Source organism: Pholcus phalangioides, unplaced genomic scaffold (genome assembly GCF_987345545.1).
Source record: "Pholcus phalangioides strain wild (caught in Gottingen) unplaced genomic scaffold, Ppha-v1.0 ptg000003l_1, whole genome shotgun sequence".
Lineage (NCBI taxonomy): Eukaryota > Metazoa > Arthropoda > Arachnida > Araneae > Pholcidae > Pholcus > Pholcus phalangioides.
Window position 1 is genome coordinate 20,284,082 of NW_028301596.1, and position 26,193 is coordinate 20,310,274.

The 26,193-nt window shown below is 39.3% G+C and overlaps 1 protein-coding gene across 8 annotated transcripts in view; it reads right to left on the bottom strand.

The window, feature by feature from the left end:
• Window positions 1-26,193, bottom strand: part of LOC149088239 (calpain-B-like) — a 63,070-nt gene that overhangs the window by 2,643 nt on the left and 34,234 nt on the right. For 4 of the 8 annotated variants that reach the window (XM_089245654.1, XM_089245680.1, XM_089245689.1 and 1 more), the window contains exons 5-19: window positions 25,420-25,588; window positions 22,254-22,334; window positions 20,607-20,707; window positions 20,388-20,465; window positions 19,269-19,444; window positions 17,882-18,045; window positions 14,646-14,863; window positions 8,928-8,970; window positions 7,973-8,020; window positions 7,443-7,575; window positions 3,232-3,290; window positions 2,569-2,637; window positions 2,300-2,378; window positions 2,051-2,164; window positions 347-405 (exon numbers count right to left, since the gene is read on the bottom strand). In XM_089245654.1, coding sequence (XP_089101780.1) covers window positions 347-405; window positions 2,051-2,164; window positions 2,300-2,378; window positions 2,569-2,637; window positions 3,232-3,290; window positions 7,443-7,575; window positions 7,973-8,020; window positions 8,928-8,970; window positions 14,646-14,863; window positions 17,882-18,045; window positions 19,269-19,444; window positions 20,388-20,465; window positions 20,607-20,707; window positions 22,254-22,334; window positions 25,420-25,588 — 1,591 coding nt within the window. The remainder of the gene's footprint in view (window positions 1-346; window positions 406-2,050; window positions 2,165-2,299; window positions 2,379-2,568; window positions 2,638-3,231; window positions 3,291-7,442; window positions 7,576-7,972; window positions 8,021-8,927; window positions 8,971-14,645; window positions 14,864-17,881; window positions 18,046-19,268; window positions 19,445-20,387; window positions 20,466-20,606; window positions 20,708-22,253; window positions 22,335-25,419; window positions 25,589-26,193) is intronic. The other 4 variants (XM_089245663.1, XM_089245706.1, XM_089245714.1 and 1 more) reach the window with 1 other exon arrangement.

The window sequence follows — 26,193 nt, forward strand, 5'->3', positions numbered from 1 at the left end:
AGCATACTGTGGATCACTTAAGTGATGTGGGAACTGTGCACTGCAGTCACTCCAGTGTGTATATGCGTCATTTAGTTCATTTTTACAAAATTTGGTTTAAGGTCACAAGGCCATGGGTTGAGCATGTATGGCATAGAGAGTTTTTGTTTTCTTTAAATATAAATTTTAAGAAACAGTTCAAAATTTCACTCATACAGTGAAATTATCAATTACTCTGTATTGCAAATAAACTCGACATAACGTAAAATACCATACCTTAACTTCAGAGGTCACAGTACACAAAAAGCAAACATCATTCAATACATCTCGCTTATAACAAAAATTCTAACATGCAATGGAATCTCACCTCGTCCAACGTGAATATGGTTTTTCCAGTTTTTAGCAGATCTTTTTCTTGAAATGTTTCTGAAAATAGATGAGAATAAATGCTATGATGTGTTGAATAATAACTGAGGAACTGCAAAAATTATTGTCTCATAATAACAGTTTTTTTTAATAATGTGTGTATACCACACACATATCCAAAAAGGTTATTTTTGGCTCTGAAATGTATATATACAGTCGAACCCTGATGTAAGGAAGCAGAAGGAACTGAACATTTTATTTGTTAAGTCAAGGAAATCGTTAAATCGGGATCAAATTGATCAGAAGCATAAACACACTCAAAACTGCAAATTTTAAAAGCTACTTACTCTTTAGGGGTTGGTGTTACAACTTATTTCTCTTACAAACAATTGAAAAATGCATATATTAACTTAAGAAATATGCCAGTATACATGAAAAGATGTGCTCGATAGAAGTTTGTTTGGTAGTTCCCACATTATTACTGACTCCTGTCAAACTTGTAGTTTTTTCACTAACCAAAAAATGCTTTCTCTTCAAATGACCTGCCATGCTTTGCTTGTAAAAGCAGAGCACAAATTTGAAGTAACTTTATTTCTTTATTGAAATTTACATGCAGACAGCACAATGGTTTATGGTATTGGTGTACACTTAATGTTTCCAAAAGTGGGCAATGGAATGGTCTAGGGGAGGGGGTAGAAGCTTCAGGTATAACGTGGGATCCTATGGGTTTGCAAGAGTTAGGGGGGAGGCGATGTGAGAGAAAAAACTTTGAAGGAAAGGGGATGATGGAACAAAAAAATTAGGAAACTATGGTCAAGGCCGTAACTAGAGGGGGAGCAGACGTCCGCTGGTCCAGAGGGTCACAAATTTCACCCTTTAACCTCTCCTTTAAAATTACAGGAAAAGAGTTACAAAATGCAAGCTTGCCCCGACTAACCAAGCATCTAGTTATGGCCCTGGCTATGGTGTACACCAATTGGCCACTGAAATGTTCCCACCCACACTCTAAAGCCTCGTTTGCATACAATATTACGATAGTATTGGAAGTTCTGGCAACCCGTATGATGACTTTATTTCTTTTGTACGAAAAAATGGGGAGCAGGCTTTGCCCCCTCTTTCTTGCAGATCTTTATAGTTGTAACCTCCTTTCTCCCGCAATCCTTTACGCGTGAACCTCTGACAACTTCAGTGAAGTGGGGGTGAAATGCTGGTCCATACAAACAGGTTTTAAAGAAAATTCTTAAACCTGGTTTTAATTGGGCTATTTCCCATGTAAATGGGCCTTAAATGACTTTATTGTATCCTCTACTAAAAAAGGAACAGGTTCCAGCCCCCCCCCCCCCCTCTTTCATTGTGTTTGTCCATATGGAAAAGCTGAAGGCCTCAAATCTTCCGATTGTAGTTTTAGGTGACAAGAAATGCGAAAAAAAAATTAAGGATATATATATATATACTTGGTAAAAAAATTTGTTTTATCCAAGATTTTTCATTCGTTAAATAGGGGTTTGAGCTTTGTCTTGGCCAGAATTTCAGTCAAAAATCGTCAAATAAAGGAATTTGTTGAATCAAATCCATTATATCAGGGTCAGACTGTATATACAACTTGTATCAATAAGAAAATCAACAATTAAGGCTATCAAACAACAAAATGATACCAACAGTAAATTTCGACTCATGTAAAAGAAAATTGCAAAAGTTTTCTTACCTATCATCGTTTTCAGTTTCACTGTACAAGCGATGAAATCATCGAAGGATATAGTACCTTTCTTGCCGTACCTGAGAACAAGGGCTCTAAGGATGTGGAAATTTAGACGATACCCTAGAAAATGAATATTATATTTTTATCTTGACAATAACCAAAGAAGAACATCAAGAGTCAACTATATTTATGTCGACACATTATGTTTAATATAAGCTAGTGTTTTTTTTCAAAGGCGGGAGAAATAAGATATACCTGCTGAATGGAGTGCTGCTCGTAATTCTATCGTACTGAGTGATCCGGACTTGTCGATATCATACTTTTTGAAGACATTCTGTTTAAAAGAAGTAAAAGAGCAAAATTTTACTTTAGTGATTCAAATAGTTTTACAAAAGAAACGCATTCAATATTATCATGCTGGTGTTACTTTCTAAGCAGTGAAGTAACTTTATAATGGTTAATTTTCATGCAATCAGTTCCAATATGAAGTTATGCAAAACTCTTATTAACAAAGTCATAGCTACCTTCCAAGTTCTAATATCAGTCCACAAGTTCTTGAATTCTTCCATTCCTAGTTTTCCTGACCTGTCCACCTGGTGTCAAGTTCAGGAAGAAACTTTTCTATGATGTCAGTTATTATATACAGTAGAGCCTCTTATAACGTTCCCTGTTAAAACGTTTTTCCAATTTGTACAACTTATTTTCATGGTCCCAACTTTCACAAATACAGTCAAACCCTATAGTGCCCACTTCCTCATCAATATAACGCCAACCCTCCTCAGCAACAGAAGTTTTCAATAAAATCATCCATTTTTCTAGGGATTACACATGTTAAACCATGATTTGATATAATGCCAAACTCATTATAGCTCCAGAATTTTCCAAATTAAATGTTGACATTAAATGTGGGTTCAACTGTAATCATCTGAATTTCCCCTTTCAAAGTGTTCACCCCCTTTACAATTTTTTTTTCATTACGGTTTTTTGAAAAACGTTTATTATAAGCGGCGTCCACTGTACTTTTTAAATTTTTGATGAATACAAAATTATTCTTATGAAGTGTAATTGCAAAAATATATATAATTTTTAGTATTATTAATAATAATGCTAATAAGTATGTGAATTGTGTGAATGGCACAGATATTTTTGCTATTGTTCCTAAAATTATGTATCGTAAAAAAGGATACATCCATCATAGCAACCATGCTTCGACATACGTCCATTGAGAATCCTTCAAAGTTGAATTCTATAAAAAAGTGAATGTCATTATGGAAATTTCCTTGACAGCCAATATCAAGAAATTTCATAAAATTACATTTTTAATTGATACGCGAATGTCTCAAAGTCTTTTATAAAGTGTTCAAAATTTTAATTTCTTTTCCTCATAAGTAGAGATATATAAATTTTGATAAAAAAATCAAAATTTTGCAATAAAAAAATTTTGAAATCGGAAGTTTCACATTTATTAGCAAAAAAACAAACAGCATTTGTTTTCTAAGAATGACAATTTTTTTTCCCAAGGATTGTGTTATGGCTGTTTTTAATTATGGTGTTTTTAATTTAAATCAATATTCTGCGCTCGCTTGAAAAGTTTCAGTCTTTATTTTTTACATTTGACGCCTACAATAACTACTTAACTGTACATGCATCTCGTAGACATTCCTTTGGGGAATTTCTAAGAAATTGGTACATGCAAGAAAATTGTGTGTGTATGCATTACCCAAACATATTTATGTTGCCAAATTTTTTCATGACAAAAGTCTGTTTGTTTATCATTAATTGTCTGTTAACATGATAATTTCCCCATGTAGGAGTGGTCTTGAAAGAGCGTCATTCTTAAAAAAACTTACAGCTTCATAATTTGATGTGTGCATTGTTGAACAGGAAGAGACTCCAAAAAGGAATGTAATTTATATTGTAAAGAGAGACAAGAAAGAATTATCTGGGGTTGCTAGTTCACTGCTTTGTCCCAAAATTGTTTTTATAACTAAGTCATTTTTGTCACTTTGCTTTGGCTGTAGAGTCAATCTTACAAGATGCTAATATAGTGCTATGAATTATTATTTTTTTAAATTTAAAAAAAGCAAAACTTTTTGGAGGGTTTTTTTTGTTATTATACTATGATTATGTTGTCTAAGGTGGGTACCCTCCCTGTCCTGCTTTTTAGTCCTACTTTTTCTAATATTATGAGTGGGAGCCCAGAGATTATAAACTTACTCCACAAAACTTGCACAAATAGATAGTCTGATCATAAATACAGAGGAAGTATTATAGCAATTAACATAAAATTTTGGCAGAGGAAACAACTTGGCAAATGGGAGAATTTCCCCGAAATAATATGAAGAGAATAATAAGAATACCCCCTACACAATACAATTCTGACAAGAGATGACATCTAGGGGTGAAATGCGGCTACCAACAAAATTAGAATACAGCATTATAAAACTAATTATCAGGTCAAAATCCCATGAAAAATGTTCATTCTTAATAAGTGCTGAAATATAGAAATTTTTAAACAAAATTTAAAGATATATAGAAATGTGATGAGACAAAAAGGTCAGATTCTGCAAAGAAACATGATTACACAAGTGTACTACAATTCCTGAAGATTTCATGAATCTTAATCATTCGTTAGTTTGTTAGTATTTTAATAAGCTATCGCAGTAAGTGCAATATGCATAGATAATAAATATGTGGGTTTTAGTTATAGCCGATTTTGAGATTTTGCATGTATAAAAGTGAATCAAGCATTTTGTTCAAGCTGAAATGATAGAGTTGCACTAAAAGAAGTTGATAGGGCAGTTTTTCTACTCCGAGTACACACACACAACCCTCTAGGAAGCTGCTAAAAAAGCTTGCAAATCAAAACTGTTCTTACCGGTATCTAATTTTTTCCAGCCACACAAGAAAAATAATATAAAAAAAAATAAAAGATTATTATCACACATCATTATGAGAAATAAACAAATATAAACAATTTTCCATTAGGGAAAAACATCCCTCATTGAATTACACTAAAAGGTATCCAGGGTGTATAGTTAACAGCTGGCACCGCAATTTACTGGCAAACCATTGATCCTAGAGGCATACTTCCAATTAGAAAAGTTATATGATTACCGTGTGGACCTCAGATATGTCATTCTTATTGCAAGGGGCTGGAAAAAAAACTATGGACAGGGATACCCCTGTGCTCAAAAACCCAATTAGGAAGTTGATACAGTCTCTCCTGATGTCAACAAAAGAAATTTCATGTTCCTAAGTGCAATATTGGCTTAGATAATTGAATTTGAAAAATGGATCAGAGTTGGGGAAAAACAAAAAAACTAACAGGAAACGTTTTTTAGAAGAGTTAAAGAGAAAAAAAAACGTTTTTTACCCGCCTTTATATAATGTGTTTTTTTTTTGTTTCAACTTTCCTCCATTTTTGAATTCAAATATCTCAGTGAATATTGCACTTAGAAACATGAAATTTCTTTTGTTGACATCAGGAGAGACAGGGCAACGACTTCTCAATTGGGTTTTTGAGCACAGGGTGTCCATAAGGAGTTTTTTTTTTTTTTTTTTTTTCATTTTAATAACTATACATCCCTTTTGCAACATGAATGATGTATATGAGTTCTACACGTTATTTGGATACTTTTTCTAATTGGAAGGATGCCTCTAGGATCAACGGTTTGCCAGTAAAACTGCGGTGCCAGCTGTTAGCTATACACCCTGTATAAATGTTACAACTTCTTGAAATACTTGTGAAATATTTTTTATATCCCTACTTTTCCAAGATTGGCTATTATTAAGTGACGAAGAAAAACATTTAATGCAAGTATGTAGTATTGTGATTTTGGATACAGTTGTACCTCAAGCATTTTGACGTGTGAGTAAGTTACAAGCAAAAATATTCAATATTTCAACTTGCGATATGGGTGGGGATAATTATGTGTATATATGAATTGACATCATAATCGTCGTGCTCCCTCAGACTTCCAAGTCTATCTCCGCCTATGACTTGCGAACAAATGTTCAATGCGAAAGTGAAACTTACGAGATAAGGCTCATTCAACACATGGAAGCTGAGAAACTTTGAACAAATGAACGACGACCAAGATCGCTGAAACTGCAATGTTTCCTCGACCCTTTCTTCTTTATGGGCCCATGGCCTCGTTTGGACCATATTTTGTTTTCGCGGACCTCCTATTATTTACCCTCATTCAGGAGCGAGAACCTTTCTACTTATTGTATTAACTTCGGTCGAAACTGAATTTATAATGAACAAAACTTTTTTATGCCGCATCTCCCCCCGCACTAGCCGGTATGCCGTGAAACTCGAGGGACACCGGGTTTTTGAATGTTGGGGGTCTGTTCCGTTCCCAGCATGCCGAGAAAAACGTGGTTTAATGAGGATCACAATATATATTTACCCCCATTCAACAGATTTTTAGACAAAGATAGAGGTGTATTTGAAAGATATTAATTTAATTAGTTATTAATATTTATTTTTAAACAAGAATTTTCCAGATTCTGTGACTCGTATTTCGCGGCATGCCGGCTGTGCAGGGAAATGAGGTAAATGAGATCGATCTCTGAAACCCTGGGCCAGGCGCGGATCGGGGTAGATGATCATCTCTCCCAAGAGCTGAATTACAGTATATGGAAAAAAATAGGCCTGTGTAAAATACGAGATGACCCCAGCGAACCTGTACAATAAATTGTCTTTCGTGACGCATCACAGCCTTTCGTAGGAGGAACGAGAGCTACCACTAAGCTATAGAAGCAGATAGAATATATCCTCTTTATTCGAGGATGATAAACCTTTATGTGAAGTTACCACTGTATTCAAAAACAGCGGAAATAAAATAAATCTTTGTTCATAACTATTTCATGCACATTTTTGTAAATCGTATCACACATGTTTTTAGCTTCATGCATTCTGGTTCGATATAATTTTCAATACCGTAAATTGGTGTAACTTTGGGGCAGCGGATTATTTTCTTTCTATTTTCGAAATTTTTCCTTTATAACCATACCGTATGTTTCAACACCGAATTGGCGCACTTAGGCTTGGTTCTTTCCGTACGTCTTGTTGAAAAAAATAACAAATTTATGGGCACATAATTCGCCAAGACAAAAAAAAGAACCAAGTGGTATGATTATAATGGAAAAGTAACCCGTTTTTTTAATTTCATGTCATGCATTTTATCGGCCGCGGCGAACCAATGCAATATATGGCATTGGCCGGAAATTCGAAAGCCAAAAATAAACTGCTGTCCCAAAGTTACCCCGTTTACGATACAAACTGATTGTAATACACAATATATTAGCTTCATTCCAATTGTTAAAGGAAAGAGCAAATTTAATGAACAGCATTTCGAAGCAATTAATTGATGAACGAAATCAAATTTACCCTTTTTAAGCGCGTGATTGAGTATCTCTTGCAGCTCAAAGCAGTCCACCTCGAGATCTTCTCCAGCTATGCTTGCAAAGAAACTCTTCACTTCATCGTCTTCTGGCATTTCTTGTTTCTGTTGCTGTTGAATCTGGTTTCGCAAAACAAAAAAAAAATCACTACACGAATTTTACGCATATGGAGAAGCATTTTTTAAAGAAAGTTCACTACGGGAGAGGAAACCAAAATTATCATATCATTTAAAGAGAGAAAACAAAATGACCGCAACTCAAAACTACATGCGAAACCAAAATTCAACTTAAAACAACAAAATTTCAACCAACAACAGTTAAGAAAGGATAATGAGAATAACTATCCACAAAATGTTGCAGGAAATGAGGAAAAATAATGATAAAAACGGGAAAATTCATTCAAAATTGTAGGAATTTTTTTTTTCCTTGTGTGGTGTGTATCCATAGAAAGTTCAACAACAAAAAAAAAAAAATGTAAACGGGATTCATGCATTTTTAGTTCCATCAACCCCTTACATTTGTAGGATCTGACATTTCTTGCGCCGTATCTGTTCGATCGTTTTTCTGTTAATAAAAGAGGAAAAAAATATTGTTCATAGACAAAATAATATTTTACTTTTTTCCTATAAATTGGAAAAAAAAAACCCTGGTATCGTTGTAAAAAATCTAGTGCATCTGTAGCGTATTAGTTGCCTGCAGGGTCGCCCTTAGCCTACGCCGAGTCCTTTCGCGAGCAGTGGCGTCCAAGTTTGGACTTATTTTTCTCATTAATTTGGAATTTTCAAGAAATCGGAGTTTTTTCATTAACACTGGAATGATTTCTTTTATCCATTTTCCACTATTTCTTCTAGTATTTAAAATTTTGTTCTCGTATACAGTATGTCCAATAAATTCGTAAATCGTTTAAAAATCCATAAAAATTGAAGGGATCGGTATATTGGAATGCGGTTTGCGAAAAAAAATATTTTCACGAAGGGGATTTTTTTTGGTTCAAGGGAAAAAAAGTACTTCAAACTTTAGTCGATAGAGGGCTCTAAACGAAAGCAAATTACTAGAAATATGCAAATCAGAGTCCTATGACATGTATGTTTCAAACACATGGTAGATTGAAGAAATGTTTGGGTCCAACCACTCCTACTGGACTTTCGCGCAGTGCCTTGTGTCGACAAAATTTGTACCGCATTTAAATATACATATACCGCATTCAAATATACATATACTATACAAACTATTTACGAATTTATGAAACACCCTGTATTTTTTGAAGTTCCAGATTTTCCTCTTCACAGAATTTTTCCCTGATTTTCATCAAATTTCTTTGGCATATTCCAAACATTTTCCCTGACCAATTTGCCTAACTCTCTCTAACAGTGTAAGTACATTACACCAAATAATTTTTTGTTTTTTCTAAAATGATACTTGATATCAAAACCAATTCTATGTATATGGGGAAAAAAGGAATTGTAGTTACCTCTTCGTCTGGTTTTTCCATGCTGACGTCCTCATCATACTCCCTGCGAAACAACAAACATAAATTAATACAAATTCATTAGAGCCCTCTATCGACAAAATTTTTCCGAAACATTCATTTACGTATGTCTCAACAAAACTAGAAAATATACAAATTTTATAGACCTCAAGTGCATAGAGCGCTTCCATATCATGGGAAATCAGTGGGTAGTACAATAGTTCAAATCAAGTTGCCCGAGGCGCATTATGTTACACCTAAATGGAATTGGCATTTAGTATACATTCCTCCGAGGAACTTCTGACGCATGTCGAAATGTACCGTATATGTGTTGCGTACTTAACGTGAAGGTTGTTTCGGAGGAATGTCTGTTGTACCACCATGTGTCTTCCGAATTCACGATTAAGGACTGATTAACTGTGAAAGATGTATGATTATACACTTTTTATTCCAGATTTCTTGTATATATGAAATAACTGTTATTTTCACATAAATTAATAAATTTCCGATTACATCCATCCTTCGAGAACTCTACGATATCTCTGAGATGTGAAGTGGGGTGTGTCCGGTCCGCCAATATCTTCCGTATTCGGTGGCAAACAACTGGGCGGGCTATTTTGCCTGTTGTATTGTGTGGCAGTTTTAAATGCCAGACCTGATTACTGTCTGCAAAGAGACTTCTTTTAAAATTAGTGATTGGCTCGTATTCGTGCCTCAAAGTTGGAAAACCATAGAGAACGAACGAACGGCAGCCGACCACCACTTCGACGTCAGTGGGGTTCGAACCTGTATCCTCGTGAAGTGAGTCCATAACGATGCCTGCACGACTGACGGCATAGCAGCGGGCTCCATTGAAAGCTGTAGAGAGGACCATGAGACAAGCCAAAATAATTTAAAATGATGGGGTTTTTTTTTTGAATTCGACAAAATGTGGTTCGTTTTATTCACGGCTTTGATTTCATTAATTTTGCCGTCAGTGTTGCTGTCATCAAAAGTTTTGAAATATGGAATGCAGATGGCAGCACCGAAAAATTCATAAAGTCTGAAAACGTGAATATGTTAGAGCCACATACAAACTCGAAGCACACGTTCTCTGGCATATATCAATTCGCTAAAAATTCCTCAGAGGAATGTTTACAAGATTCATGTACAGCATGTGAAACTGCTCACTAGGTAGTAAATTGCCTATGGCAATAGACCTGAGTTGTGCTCGGTTTGAAAAAAAAAAAAAAAAGCATGTCAAACTCGCGGTCTCTTCCCCCGAAGGAACTGTTGAATCCCCGCGACGTCTCAACAAGATCCAAAAATGACTTTTTTTTTTCTATTTGAAAATTTTTAAATAATCTTTTCGATAAAAGTATGAAGAGAATTTATGTAAAGATGTTATGGAACCAGTGCCGTCTTAACGAATGGGCCCGGGGGCCATAAGAAAAGAGGGGCCTCACCAAAATGAAAACCAGTTAAAATTTTCGAGAATTCGCCTGGTAGGGCCGCGGAAAAATCACTTGGCCCGGGGGCCCATGATGTTCTTAAGACGGCCCTGTATGGAACAATGAATCGGCAGCGAGAGTCGCTTCGTATAATGAAATCACAACATACTCGCGAGAAATCCAATAATTTAAACTTTTTAACGGCATCTCCTTGGTTGAGAAATGGATGATAAATGCTGCAGAAAATACCTGTCTTAAATGTGTGCAAGCATTTTATGATATTTTTGTATCGGGACACACATTGAGGTCGAAAGAATAACGGCAATAGCTGATAATTTGAGTGATCAGCTGGAAGTAAAATCCTCAAATGTACATTACTTTTCAATAGCGTCCGACGAGCTGCGTCAGCAGTGACTGTCAAAAATATAAATTTTGCTTCAAGAAGACGTATTTGGACATTCTTAACTCTTTTAGCTGCAATTAGAAATTACTAAACCCCCTTCAAAATTTCATATCTTTTTTAATGGAGTAGGAGGCATTCATCCGATTTTCAGAAGGTGCAAACTAAGGGGTAAAGGGGAGTTTTCACATTGAGAAATCATTTTTTCAAACTATATGGGCTTGTCAATACTAAAATAATAGGTTTCTATGGAGGCGAGATATTTCGTCATTGCCAATTAAAGGGTTAAACCGCAATCTTTCCATTCCGTCATCTATCAGCGAGTCCTTTGCTACAAAGATTAGGAAATACGCAGCAGCGTTCTCAACCCTGTGACACGAACACTTTCAACTTCACCTGATCCAGGGTCTTTAAGAAGGGCTAATTCCCGCAATTTCTTGTAAACGGAATAACAAATTCGATGTGCTACTTCATTACAAAGGAAATCATTTATTGTTTCGTCATAAAATTATAAAAAATATATTTTTGTTTTCACTTTTAAACGTAACTGTTCCTATGGTGAGACATATAACTAGTGCTAGCATTCTTAATTGGCATTACGGGACATTTAAATGAATTAAGTAACAAACTTCAAGGGAAAGATAAGCTAATGTTACACATACGCAGGATGCATTGACAAGTTCTAATTGTCAAATGAATTTGGTCAAAAGCCATTTAGAAGATAATATTTTCAATTATTTTTCTATGTGTCCGCAAGTTGACCAATAAAAATCTTGGCTGATAGTTTGGGATTAATTTCATGGCTTATTTATAATTCTTCTTTCACTTCCTTTCGATTGCAATTGAACGGTTATGAAAATGTTTGTTACTAATTTTAATTACCAATCAAAAAATTTTTAGTTACCAATTAAGAAATTTTTATTATTCATTAATAGATTTTTCATTGTTAACTTTTAATAATTGGCGGCCCACTTGAGATCATTTTGAAGCAAATGGCCCACGGTCTAATTGAGTTTGACACCCCCTGATGTACAGTTATGTAGAAAAGTAGTAGTAATTTAAAGTGCTTATTAGAGACTACTATTGGACCATACATGCACCTCGTCCATATTCCTCTGCGGAACTTCTAATGAATTGGTGCATGTTGGAATGTGCGTTTACATGTTGTGAACCTAACGTGAAGTTTGTTTCTGTGTAATGCTTATTATATGTAGTGTGCAGCCATATGCCATCAATTTTGCTAGCTATGAGTGAAGTGTAATGATTGAATAATTGTATTGTTGTAGGCCTGTTGCTCTCTCTGTAGCGAGACTTTTTAACGGGGAGATCGGCTCGAAGTTGGGAATGATTATTGAAGACTACTTTTTTGCTGCATGAAACAAGTGCGTTCGGATAAACTCATGTGCTATCAATTTATTAGAAAGGCACACCATACGCAAAAACTAAATGACCAAAATATGTCATTTTACACATCAAGTATGCGAAAATAATTAATATAATGCGATGACACATCGTGTTGACACAATGCCGTAATGGAAGATACGTGTCCAGAGTTTATTATAAAAATATTTTCCTGGCACGTTAGGCTGGCTCTAAACCAAAATATATAACAATAATAAAAAAAAACACTCGAGTAAAAATGGCCTTGGCAGCGTTTTAACCGAAACCGCCTATTTTTTCGTGAGGGGCTTCTATTTATCTCAAGCTTGTTTTGCATTCAATCGGAGAGAGCTCCGTGAATGATGTGTTGTACCCGTTCGTTTCTGGCAGCAGGTTCGGTAAATTACTCTACCGTGATGGTATTAAATTAAGCACGCACGCGTCTAGAGCCTTGTTGCTTGTGTTTGTTTCTGATATGAGTTAACTGTTAAATGATGTAAAAAAAATAATGATAAGCGGATAATTTTCGTAGGCCAATGCATAATCCTACCCAGAACAATTGAAATGGTATAATCATACTCTATAGCCTATATCAGTGTTTCCCAAAGTGGGCAATATCGACCCCTGGTGCGCGATGGAATGGTCCAAGGGGGCGATAGAACCTACGGATTTAACATGGGATCCTATGGGTTTACTTGAGTTGGGAGGGGAGGATGAGCGAAAAAAATTTCTGATGAAGGGGGGCGACGGAACGAAAAGTTTGGGAAACTGGTCTATATTGACAGATGCCACCAAACACAGTAAAATCTGCTAGCACAGGTAGAACTTTTCTTCCAACACGAAAATTCGGGCATCTGCCACTTTCACTTCTAGCATTGAAAACAGATGGCAACACCACCAGAACACGACAGATGCATAATTTGGACAACATAAATACCGTTAGGGCCTCACATATACACGCAAAACGCGTTCCGGCATACGCCGGTGTGTTTAAGATAAGAGTGTTCAGTTTTTTAGGAGAGTGTGGACCATTTCTCATTGATTTGAAAACGTGTCACGGGCCACTTAATTAAGGGATCCGTAAATATGTCGTGATCAGGTTGATCTGGAACTGTGCCGTGGTGATCTGAAAATGTGCCGTAGGCCACTCAAGTGTTTTTGAAATATGCCGCAGATCGAATCAAGTGATCTGTGTAATATGCCGTGTTCACTTACAGAATCTAGAAATGTGCCGCAGACCGGTTAAGTAATATGGAACTGCACTGCGGGACACTTACTTGATCTGAAATGTGCCGCGGTCACCACCACCTTTGAGTGTCTGAGGGAACACCTACAATTTTTTCGATAGTCAGCTGGCACTAATACTACTACTACTAAACCACACATACACCTCGTCCTTATTCCTCTGCGGAACTTCTAACGAATTGGTACATGTTGGAATGTGCGTGTACGTGTTGTGAATCTAACATGAAGTTTGTTTCTGCGTAATGATTGCTATGTGTAGTGCTGCCATCTGCCATAATTTTTTTAACTATGGAACAGCTTTCACTATTGTAAAAAGTTATAGCCGAGTGGCTTTTTAATGACCATGGATGCCAATGTAAACCATGGTGCCGATGGACACTGGGGGGATTGAGAAACCCCGTTTTAGAGGGCCACGAAGCTTCTTTTTTTTGCACCGGGCCGCAAAATACTCAAGCCCGTCCCTGATGTTTGGTTTTCCAGCATGGACCTAGGCCTTATTCGACCGCCTGCTACAATCTCTTCATTGGGACAGAGCGGCGGGCCATGATCTGGTTAGCAGTAGGAGATTTTGTATTAGGCGAATAACTTACTCGTGACAACCCTGCAAAAAAATCTCCGGTTTATCGCCATTCAGCAATGTTTGGCTGAATAAACTGCAGGGGACTATTCAAAACTTATAGTTATTAGTATTTTTTTTAATTCAACACCATTCTTTATTGTAACTAATCAACACCGAAACCTAATTAAGAAAGGCTAAAACAACACCGGAACCTGCTGGAAAGCTATCCGGACAATATCGAGGGAAGGGGTCAACGTTCTTCCTCTTCCTGAAAGGAACTGTGACCCCGTTCGGCTATCACTTTGAGACAGAGGTTCTGAACCATTTTCAGCCCCGACCCAAAATCAGCAACAAGATCAGCTTTGCGACCCGTGGGGCTGTTTTGTTTTTTATTTTCGAAATTACTGAAACCAGTGACGCAATAAAAGTGCATTTATAACGGGAGTGTAAGGGGATTCGTACGACTCATCGAGGAAGCCCCTGCGACTCAAGTTTGGATCGTGGTCCATAGCCTCGGAAACCCCTTCGAATGAAGTTCGAGTTGGAACACATAGCTCAAGAATCCCTGGCTATAAATGGATTCCTACCATCCATCCCAGGACCCGCAAGATTGATTCGTGACCCACATCCTAAGAATCTCTGGATGAAAGTGGATCTAAAAACCTCTACTTCAAGATAAGAAAAAAAAAGCGTTTGTCCAAACTCACGTCATGATGTTCCTCTTTTCGGTGAATACCCTGAGTATGAAGTCTCCTTCCTCCCCTGGGTCGAATGTCGATGGCACGATGCAGTAGGTGCCCGGTGGCAGCTTGAATCGGCAACTAACTTCTCGGAGATTGATGAATGTGTTCGATCGTGCCACCGATGCGTTGTACTTGAAGTAATCCTTCGGCAACGGCTTTGGCAAACGGTCCGGATGCTTCAGCTGTAAAAAAAAAAATGCTATAAATGCCAAAAAAGATTCACTCAATAATACTCAAATGTATGATCTTCGTTATGCTGAATAAGCCTGAGCCACACACCAGAGAGGCCTCTACATTATTTCATGTTTAACTTTGAGCAATCGTTTATGTTGCAGCTCTAACCTGAGGTATGTATAGCCCTAGGGAAAGGAGAGCGGTTTATATACCAGGTACGTTGCGGTTCACCCAGGGGTACGCGAAAAATGATCAGCAATAGTGGGAAAAAGACTAGCAAAGTAAAAAAAAACATTATGTTATGACGCATTCATTCATTCAAACCGAGCACAAGAACGGCCTATCACCATAGGCAATTTACTACCGATTGAGTTGTGCCGGAAGTATTATGTTATGACGCAGTATATATCTTCGCATTCATAGGGGTACGCAAGCTCCCTTTACTTTCTTTCTCCACAAATTTCTATGGCGTATAAAATCCTACGCATTCCTTGAGCCAATTTCTTTAGGCACGCAATCATCCTATGCATTTCAAGGGAAACGAAATCCTCGTGCAAATTTCTAGGGTACGTATAATCCTTTAAATTACTAGGTGTACGCAATCTTACGCATTCCAAGGGGTGTTGCGTACCCCCTTGTGAAGGAAGGATAGGAGTGCGCGATCATCCTGCAAATTCCTATTCATTGAATTGACACATTTCAAGGGTATGCAATCCTCCTAAAAATTACAGGGGTATGAAATTCTACGAATTTTAAGGGGTACGCATTCCTTGAGCTCATTTCTAGGGCCACGCAATCATCCGACGAGTTTCAAAGAGGCATGCAATCATCCTATAAATTTCAAGGGGGGTACGCAATACCACTCATTTAAAGAGGTACACATTCCTTTAGTGGCGTCAGAGCCGGGGATGCTGTGCACCCACAGTATGTCATGGGTTCGGTCATCCCCGGAATCAATTCTCTAAGTGTTTAGGATTCGTGAGTGCTTGCCTTGAGCTCCTACACGAAGCTCAAGGCGAGCACTCACGGGTCTAAAACACAACATCTCCCCGCCCCTGCATTCCTTAGGATTGCGTGCCCCTGCATTCCTTAGGATTGCGTGCGCCTAGACATGAGTTCCTTATACATTTCTAGGTGCACAAATAATCCTACGCATTTCAAAGGGTGCACAATCCTTGAGCTCATTTCCAAGAACACACAATATCCTACGCATTTCAATTGGTACGCAATCTTATGCATTTGAAGGGGTAGTTCTCACGTTCCGTGAGCTTATTTCCAAGAACACGCAATCATCCTACATATTTTTCGAGGGGTGCTCAATCCTACTCATATTTTAAGAGGTATACAATCTTAACGGATGGGCCCACCTAAGCACTGCCGGCAGATGACGGGCCTCAGATACAGAAGAAGAAAAGAGGCCGGGCCTCAAAAATTTAATCTTATTACAATTTTCGAAAGCAAGCAAGAATGCAAACTGACAGTGACAGGCAGGCATTCCTAGCAGGTAGGCCTAGCCTCAGAAACATCACTTCGCCCGACGTCGATGTGTTAAGACGACTCGGGGTGCGCAATTCCACTACACATTTCTAGGGGGACGCACTATCATACGCATTTCAAGGCGTACACACACACACACACGTGCGTTAAATTCCTTTCTATGAATACGCATTGCATATCTATATTTTAATCATACTTATATTACATATATAAAGGGGGGGGGGGTATGCAACGTGGGTCTTTCTCTTGCGTATATCTAGTGGTATGCAAACCGCCTAGGCATTATCAGAAAGGACTAGGGGGAGGGACACTGGGTTGTTGTGAAGATAGGAAGTAATCTTTTTTTTTCTATTGGATAAACGGATAACGCTTCATATATTGTATATTGTATTGATGAATAAATAATGGTGGGGGGGGGGGGTGAATTTTTTGATTTCCTTCCAAAACCTAGATGGCAGTTATGAATGATTTCACATTGCCATTGTTGCATTGTTTTTTTCCCCCCTTCATAGACATTATGCAAAGATGGATGGCTAAGAATGTTTCAGTAAAATAGCTGCCGATTGGTGTTACGATAAAACCGAGACAGCAAAAGGAAATGGGTAAGTATCTCACAAAATATGGCAATATTTCATAGGGACACAAATAATGTAAAATGTGGGAGGTTGCCAAATTGGGCGTAAGCTGCCAGAATATGCTAGCCACCTTACAAAAAAAAAATTGCTAATCGGTCGAAACTGCATCCAGATTTAAAACACCAAAATAAAAACGTCGGAAGGGCAATAAAATATGGGTCACACGGTCACCCCCACTCACGAGGAAATAATACGCGTGTTATATCGAATCCACACCCGCAGCTCTACGCAGCTTTGACCCGCAGAAAAGCTGGTCTCTGGGCTATCACACTGCGAGAGATTTTGGGTCGCCACACCCAAAACGGTTTTTCCACTGGTCAAAGCTGCGTAATGCTGTGGGTGTGGACCTGGCTTTAATCCCTTTATGACCACGGACGAAATATTTCGTCCAAACGCAGTGGAATATAACAGTGGAATATTCAGTGTAGTTCTCTGTGTTTTCATTCCTTTCTCGTCACACATCGCGAAGCTTTTCGTTTTTTCTGTTTACGCCTGATCTCTCCTTCCCCCCCCCCCCATATGATATATTTTTCTACTATATACATGTGAGAGCAAAAGAGAAAACTTTAGCGATGAGGTTGAGAGAAAAGAGAAATCTACTGTACACACACACTCCCTTATCTCTACTTGTCCATTATATTCTTTTTTTCTTTTTAACATGCGGTTAGGTTGGGGCAAGGTTACCAGGTTCATCGCCGATTCGTCAATTATAGATCATCTAAATTTGTTGCCAAAAGCTTGTAGGTAAATGGGTTAAGAAAACCAAATGCTTCTATTTTTTCCTAAAGACGTAAATAATACATTCTGCGTATTTCATCTACCGCAAAGATTTCACTCCTGCGTAGTTTTCTACTCCAAATTGCATTATTGAGTATTGGTAAATTTAGTAATTACGTGATAGACGGCGTAGCCGATGGTCAAGCATTCCTGTCCCATCTTCCTCTTGCTCCTCCTGTTTTTCTGCATGAGGGCGACTATCACGGTGCACATGTCATCGTCGTCGTCTTCGTCGACGTCCTCGACCACGACCCGGAATTGAGGATTCATCCAGAATGACTCTGTTGCGTATCAAAAAAAACATTACATTTTCAGTCATCTGTCTTCTAATCACACTATTACAGACTCATATTAAGCATACGTAAAGCTAGGGCTCCTTCAAACTCCAGGCAACCCATCCGCCATCTCTGAGCGCAAGTGTGACGTCACGAGCTGTAGCCATCAGTCGAACCGACTCCCCAGCTCCTAAGGAGATTTAATCAGTACAAGTATGTCCAGATGGCGTTCGAGTGGCGTGGTGGTAAGATGCTCCTCTGCCACCATTACGGTTGCCGTCAGGTCCCAGGTTTGAACGGGGGGGGGGGGGAATATAAATATCAAGGTACTTTTTCTAACGAGCTTGAAACGCCTTCATTTCTAACCCAACTCGTTAACGGCAGTAAATTGCGTATAGCAATATGGCCGGAGTTGGTGTGTGGCAAAGGAGTGGTACGTCCAGATGGATGTGGCCACAGATGAGGAGAATCTGACATTAGAAAATTGGAACCTCTCTAGGGCTCAGAATATGCACATACAACATTGTCTCCAACTGCGCAGATAGCAATTGCATTCCACATTCATACGATCCACTGTTCTTAGTCAGTATCGTAATAACGCATAGGCTCCCTAGGACCAGACTCGTCATTTGGGAGGGGTCGGGGGGGGGGTTGTTACCCCTGGCTTTTGAAAATACATTAAAAATGGTATATACTATATATATATATATATATATATATATACATACATTGAGTACATGTTCTTTGCCCCCCCTGGAAAAAGTTGAAATGTCGGCCCTGCCTAGGAATACATTGCATGCCCCTATGACGAAAAAAGATTTGGTGGTACTACATATTTCCCAAACTAAGCACTATTATGCGAATTGGTAGTCTCAGGCCCGAAGCCAGAAATTTCGTTCGGGTTCGTTCGGGGGGTGGGGGGGGGGAGCACTTCCATTTCGGAGGGGGGGGCGAAACCAAAGTGATAGAACAATAGATTCGGCCATTTTTTTCCCCTTTTTTAGATCATTTTCTCACATTTCGGGGGGGGGGGCAGACCCTCAAGTTCTCCCCCCCCCCCCTCCGCTACGCTATTGGGTAGTCTCTTGTTTCTTGTTTCTAGCCTGATGGTTGTCCTCAGAACATCCTTTTCCCGTGGTCTCATGATACTGTTGACACGGGCATGTTCAAGAAGTATAGTGATATACCCTCCTGGAGATAGGAGGTGCTGGATACATAGCAGAACTCACCGACGAAGTTCCTGCATCCACCGGAGGTGCAGTTGCGTACCCAGGAGCCTTCGAACATGCTCATCTCCCATTTCTTCTTGGACACCTTCGTCAGCGGATCGTCGTCCAGCGAATCCGGATTCAGGTTACAGATTTCGACCCTGGAGAAATGCTTGATGAAGTCTTTGTAGGACATCCTGCGAAGAAAAAAAAGGTTATTTCATCAACGAATATAGGCCAAATTGGCCAGCCTGCTCCAAATCTCTCTCTCTGCACAGAACCGGCAGCCCTACACAGCACGATAGTTACATAACATCGAAATTCAGACATTTGCTGATTTCACTTCAAAATATGATAGACAGATGGCAGCACAAGTATAACCCAAAACAAGCACACAACGTGTTCCTGCATTAGTTACCAGACATCCTCCTTTAAGAGGACATGTTCCCCCCCCCCCCCTCTCTTGATGTCATTTGAAGCCATAGGCGGAAATAGACATGGAAGTCTGGGGGGGCACGGTCATTATTGCTGGGGGGCAAGAGATGATGATGATGTCAATTCGTATATACATACATACATTAGATCAGTTGACTCCACTTTGACGCTGGGGGGGGCAATTCCCTCACGCCCCGTATCTCCGCCCATGTTCGAAGCGTCCTCCTATTTCGAAAATTTTGTAAATCCTTCGTTTTCGAAAATTCGCTCTTTTGTCCTCCTTTTTTTTCTAGTTTTCGAAAATATTATTCTTTGCCCCCCAAGTGCAGTTTGTCGCAAAAACTTGTAACTACAGCTGAATCCCGTTATAGCGAAAAAAATCTCGTTTTAACGAACACTTTTCTAATCCCCCAGATAAGTTTATGTAGGAACAATGCAAAAACCTGGACATCCTTTATAACGAAATTTCGTTATGACGGAGTGATTTTTCCGATCTCTTTGAGTTCTTTGTAACGGAATCCGACTGTAATTTCTAAATTCCCTCTGAATGAAAATTTACTGTCTTCCCAGCAAACGGAGTATTTCTACCGCTTACCGCGTTCTGTATTTTTAAATTCGTTATTCAAATAGACCCGTCAGTTTTGGGGAACCCCCCCCCCCCGTATAATTCAACCTCTAATAATAGCGTAAGACTCCAAAACTCACCAAAATTCTCCATCAGCAGCGAACTTCAAGCCAAGTTCTTTCTTCTCGTTTTCGCCTATGAGAGTCCATTCTGGGGACCTTTAATAATGATAATAATAATAAAAGTTTATCGTCACTGAAATACATTTTATTTCCAGGTCAATACTTTACTCATACGTCAGTGTCCACTGACACTTCTAATGAACTGCGTGTTGATTAGACACATTATAATTGCCATACCTGTCACTCCAAGCACCTTTCCATTCTCTCTCGTTACCCCAAGGATTTCGGACTCTCAAGAGCGGAATCGTGCCCGTCACTCGAGGCGTCGACACCTCCACCTTCAACACAGAACGATGTTCATTAGAGCTAAAACACGCATCTACAAAAATCGTATATAATGCGACTTAATCAGTAAATACTGGAAGAAATATTTTTTTAAACGACGTAAATATGTAAATTTAACTATACAAGTCAAATCTCGATAACTCGAATGTGCGTCGGCGGCTAACGAAACACTCCCGAGTTATCGTTAGTTCGACTTATAGAGAAATTTCGATTTCAGAGTGGAAAAGGGGGGGAAAGATTTATTAAAATGAAAGTGCGACTTTTATGAGAATGTCGTATTATTAAAACTACTGGAGATGAATGAAGTCGAAAAGACAAGTTATATTATAATTTAATTATTGAATGAGAATACAGTAGAGCATCGATTAGCCGAATACCGATCACCGAAAGATCGGTTAACCGAAAGAGTTCCAGTCGGCAAATTCACTGCTTTGAATGAAGACGGTTATGAAGTGATTAGAAAAACAAGAAGAATGTGATGTTGTGTGTGTGTTCCGATTGCTGTCTTTTGCGGGATTTAGCGGCAAAAAAAAAACGAATCTGAGCTGTGAAGCAAAAGAAAATTTTGGGCTTCTTTTCCTAAACTGCAGGCCTACTTTAATGGCCATTTTGGACTTGTCAAACTAGATAGTAAGTTCTCTGTGTTATTTGTAAGTCTTGCGATACAAAATATTTATAGTTTTGTGCTTAATATCACCGTTTCTTTGTTTCATGTTGCTCCTATGACACTGGTTCAATTTTTTCCCGTAGATGATCGGTTATCCGAAAAATCAGTTATCGAACACCCCCAGTCCCCCAATTGTTTCGGACAGTCGATGCGCTACTGTATTTAGAAAATAAGCTAGACGTACACATACCCTCTCTCTCTGTATTACGGACGCATACACGATGATCGTATAAATGAATCAAATTATATATATAAAGTGTATACAAGATTATTTACTGTCTCTTTTCTTTTTGTCCTTCTTTTGTAAGAAAGTCATTCACATCTTGCAAGCAAACAAATGAATCCGCTAATTGAATCTTCTAAATTCCATTGTTGATCATTTGAGTCGCACCACGGTCATTTTCTGCACACGAGGGCTAATTAGACCGGGACCTACAATTTATTGCCGATTCCGAACGGCAGGCTTGTTTTTTATACTCATCGAGAGGTTGGTACGCTAATCCCTCGAGGACGAACCGGGTATCGAACTCGCGACACCTCTAAACATCCTTCGATACTTTAGGCGAGTATCTTATCGACCGGGCTACCGCGCCCTTCTAAATTCCATTGCTAAATGCTTAATTGCAACGCTAAATTCTATTATTAAATGCTGTTTTTTTTTTTTAAATTTGTCTCATTCCCGGAAACTTTGACTTAAAGAAAGAAAACTTCGAGTTAAGGGAAAATTTTAACGCTAAATTATACGGAAAAGTTCTGAAGCTGAGTGAAAACTTTGAGTTAAAAAGATAATCGAGTTATCGGAGACCGACCGAATTGGCTGCATTTTCTTTTTTCACAGATTTCTGTGAGAAACGGACGCGGCGAATACTCACCATCTTGACTTTAGTGATACTGTAAGCATGACCTCTGATCAAACCGTTCGGCAGCTCCATTTCAACAACGTTAGGGTCTGGCTGGAAGAGAACGAAAATGACAACGACTACGATGCATTTTTATTCATAACGAATGTAAATACCGTTAGTGCATCACTATTACGAGGCTCAAAAAACGAGATCAAAATTGCATACTTTTATGGAAGTACCAGATATAAATAAAATAATACACCGTGTGGTTGGTCATTCAAGTCGTTAAAGCCACTACATCTCCTTCAGTGGGACATAGCACGTTCTCACGTCAGAACAGGTACGGCCCAACTCCTTAATACTGACGCCAGGCTCGGATCCTGGGTAAAAAGGTCACTCCAAAATAGCCGAATAATTTCGGAAAATTTTTCTGTCCTGTAAGATAGGGGGACAATCCAACGAGCTTACACAATAAGTCACCTCTCTCCTCACATGCCCCTGGATACTTGCTTGCCCCATCTTCATTAGCAGCTGAAGTTGACTGCTTCTGCTCAAGATGTCTGTCTCCACTTGATTTGCCTGCTGAAGATGCCTGCAGAGGCGTCGGAAGTGTTCAAATTCCCGTGGATGCTCCGACTGAGATTTTGATTTCTCAATTGATTCTGGGGGTGCTCAGACCGGTGCTACAAAATACTGTGGATGCTGGAGCACCCGCTGTACCCCCGGCTACGACTTCATTGGATGACTGCCTCCGCTCCATTCATATCTGGAAATGTTGGCAATCCATTCTATTCGCAGTTGAAGATGCCTGCCTCGGCATTATTAGCAGCTGAAGTTGTCTGCTTCCTCTTCATTCGCTGCTGAAAATACCTGCCTCCGCTCCATTCATAGCTACAACAGCAATCCGTTCTATTAGCAGCTGAAGATGTTGCTGCCTTCTCTTCACTCGCAGCTTTAGTTGCCTACCTCTGCTTCAGTCGGACCTGCAGAGATGTCTGCCTTCGGTCAGAAATATCTTCAGATTTGTTTCGTCATTCATACTACAAGAAGCACTGAAAATGTATATTTTCAAGTTGCACAATTCATAATGTGTATGCAAACCTTTCTCAACACCTTCAGGGTATATCAAAAATCTTAAACATGTGTTTAAGTCCATGTTCAATGTGTAGCGCCTTTGCGAAGTGGTCAGTGACCTGAAGCACCTCAAAAGTGTCCGAAATTCTGGTTAATGTGTGAGGTGGCCGGCCACTTCGCGAAAACGCTAGACTTTGCACTCTAGTGCCGCAACATACGAGCACATATAGGTCAGTGTACTAAACAGATTAATTTATAAAAAATACAATAATTTGGGGGTGGGTCCTTGGCCCTGTGTCGACCCATTCATTAAAACGCCACTAATTCTTCAATAATTCATTTAAAGCATTCAGAGAAGAGATGATGGGAATCCTAAAGGGAAGGAAACCCCTATTCTATGGGGGAAAATTAATCAGAAAGAATTGAAGGGAGGGGGAAGTGATGAGTGGATGTGATTCCCCTACAATCAAAAAAAGGTTTATTTTGATATCAATCACAATTCATTAAAATATGTATGAAATTTTTCATCTTGGCGTAGGTGCTATTTGTTTTAAGAAGAATTTGTCCTATTTCTTGGAGAAGAAATCGATGAGACTTTTCCCATAATGCACAAACAATTTTTCTCCTTCTCATGAAAGACACTCCCAAAAAAAAGCCATTTCGGTGGCTTTACGCAATGACATGAAAGATGATACACATACCACACATGCAAACAGGGATTCTTAATGCTGCTTCTCCAATGACATCATCTGACTGATAGCAGTCGCTCCACAGTTCACCCATAAGTAATGAAAAATAAAACGTAGCAAAGTAAAAAAAGGAAATGTATGACGGGTGTGGCTTTTGGAAAGTAGGCAGACATTAAACTAATCTAGTGTCATATTATTCGGGCGTAAATGAGAAATATAAGAATTGTCAGTACACAAAGATATTCTTCCAAAATTTCATTCCTAAATACATACAGGGTGTCCCAGAACTAGGTGCGGTGGGGGGGGGGGGGCGATGTGGCGCAATCTTCCTCCCCTACCCCGAAAAGCCGAATTATATGGGGAAAATTTGTCTGCCAAGTACGGGATAATCCAATGCACCTACACAATTAGTCGCTTTTCTGATACATCGCCCTGGATCAGCCTTCCTCTACTCCATTCGCAGCTGAATGAAATGCTGCTACGACTGAAGCCGAAGATGTCTACCTCGGCTTCATTCGTAGCTGAAGATGCCTGCTTTCACTAAGGCGCAGGAAGAGGTAATGGGAATGACCACCCCTCCCAGGAGGCAAATAATATTGGAAAATTTTTCTGTCCCGTAGAATACGAGACGATCAAACGAACTTTCACAATCCCCCCACATCGTCAAAGATCCGCGTCAGCCCAGGACTCTTGACAGTACACGTCAGTTTTCGTAATGAAACCTAGGCTCGCAAATTACTGTTATGTCCAACACTTGTTATCATGTAATTTAAGACCCAGGCGTCGTCACAGGGCTTTCCGAGATGGGTCGTTCAAATCCAGTGACAGCCAGGGGCTTGAACTATGGGTCCCGAACCAAAATTGATTCGCGGGAGCTTCTCAGAAGCGTCGTACGAATCTGCTTACAGTCAGGGATTCTTGAGCTATAGGTCGCGGGGATTCCTAGATGAGTCGTACGGATGCATTTACAGTCTGTTATACTTATTGCATCACTGGTTGTGTCACTAATTTCGAAGAACAAAAAGTCGCATGGGTCGCGAAGCTGAACTCATGGCTGAAAAGCGTTAAGCAACCTTACTTTAGGGACTTTTTACTCCCCGTTACTGCTAGGGATTTGAAAGAATAAAAAATTTCCCTGCCACTCATCCTGATTTGGCGAAGTTGCAATATATTGGTGACTTCTGAAATGGGTTTATCAACATATCTCTCCCATAAAAGTGGTTCGACAACCAATTCCATTGAAAAAATTACTTTCATTTTGAGTCTTATTCGAGCCCATATGCTATATATGGCCAATATTCGAAGTTTAAACAGTTCATGAAATGGCCAGCCACTTCGCCCATCGTATCGCTTACGAATACGAGAAGCTAGATCACTTCGAACATTGACCGTGATATACAGTGCGGCCATAATTAAACGGAATGGCGTGTTACCTCTATGGAGCAGCTCATGAGCGACCACCTCTCGAAAGCTTTCAGAAGAATCCGGTAGAAATTGCTGGGGATCTTGTCGAGCTCGTACAGCTCCGTCACCCCTCCGGTGAAATCTTCCATAGCCTCACAAGCGGTGCCGCCTCTCAACGCCTCGTAGCTCCCGTGCAACCTTCACAGAGACGAAATGAAATAAAATTTTACAATTCAGTTAAGTGGAATACAAAATTTCCATAACTAGCGGTGCATTTACAGGGAGGGGGGGGGGGTAAGCGGACCATAGTCCAGGACGGTAAATTTGAAGAATGAGTGATCAAGAAAATTAGAATGCGAGGGCAGCAAAACCTTACATATGTCTTTGCTTGGAGAGCAAGGGCATCGGGTCAGTGAGCGACCACAATAGTGACTTTATGAGCATGTCAGTGGCCAAAACAGTGTGCAAGCATGTGAGGGACTAAAACAGTGTGCAAGCATGTGAGGGACTAAACAGTGTGCAAGCATGTGAAGGGCTAAAGCAGCGTGCAAGCACCACTCACATGCTTGCACACTGTTTTAGTCCTTCACATGCTTGCACACTGTTTTAGTCCTTCATATGCTTGTACACTGTTTTTGTCCCTCACATGCTTGCACACTGGCTTGGTCCCTCCTTTAATTACTCGCATGCTGGCATATTGTTTTGGTCACTCACATGGCTGCACACTGTTTTGGCCACTCTCTTTCTTGCAGACCCTCTGGTCACAGTGTGCAAGCATGTGAGTAGCCAAGAGAGAGACCAGG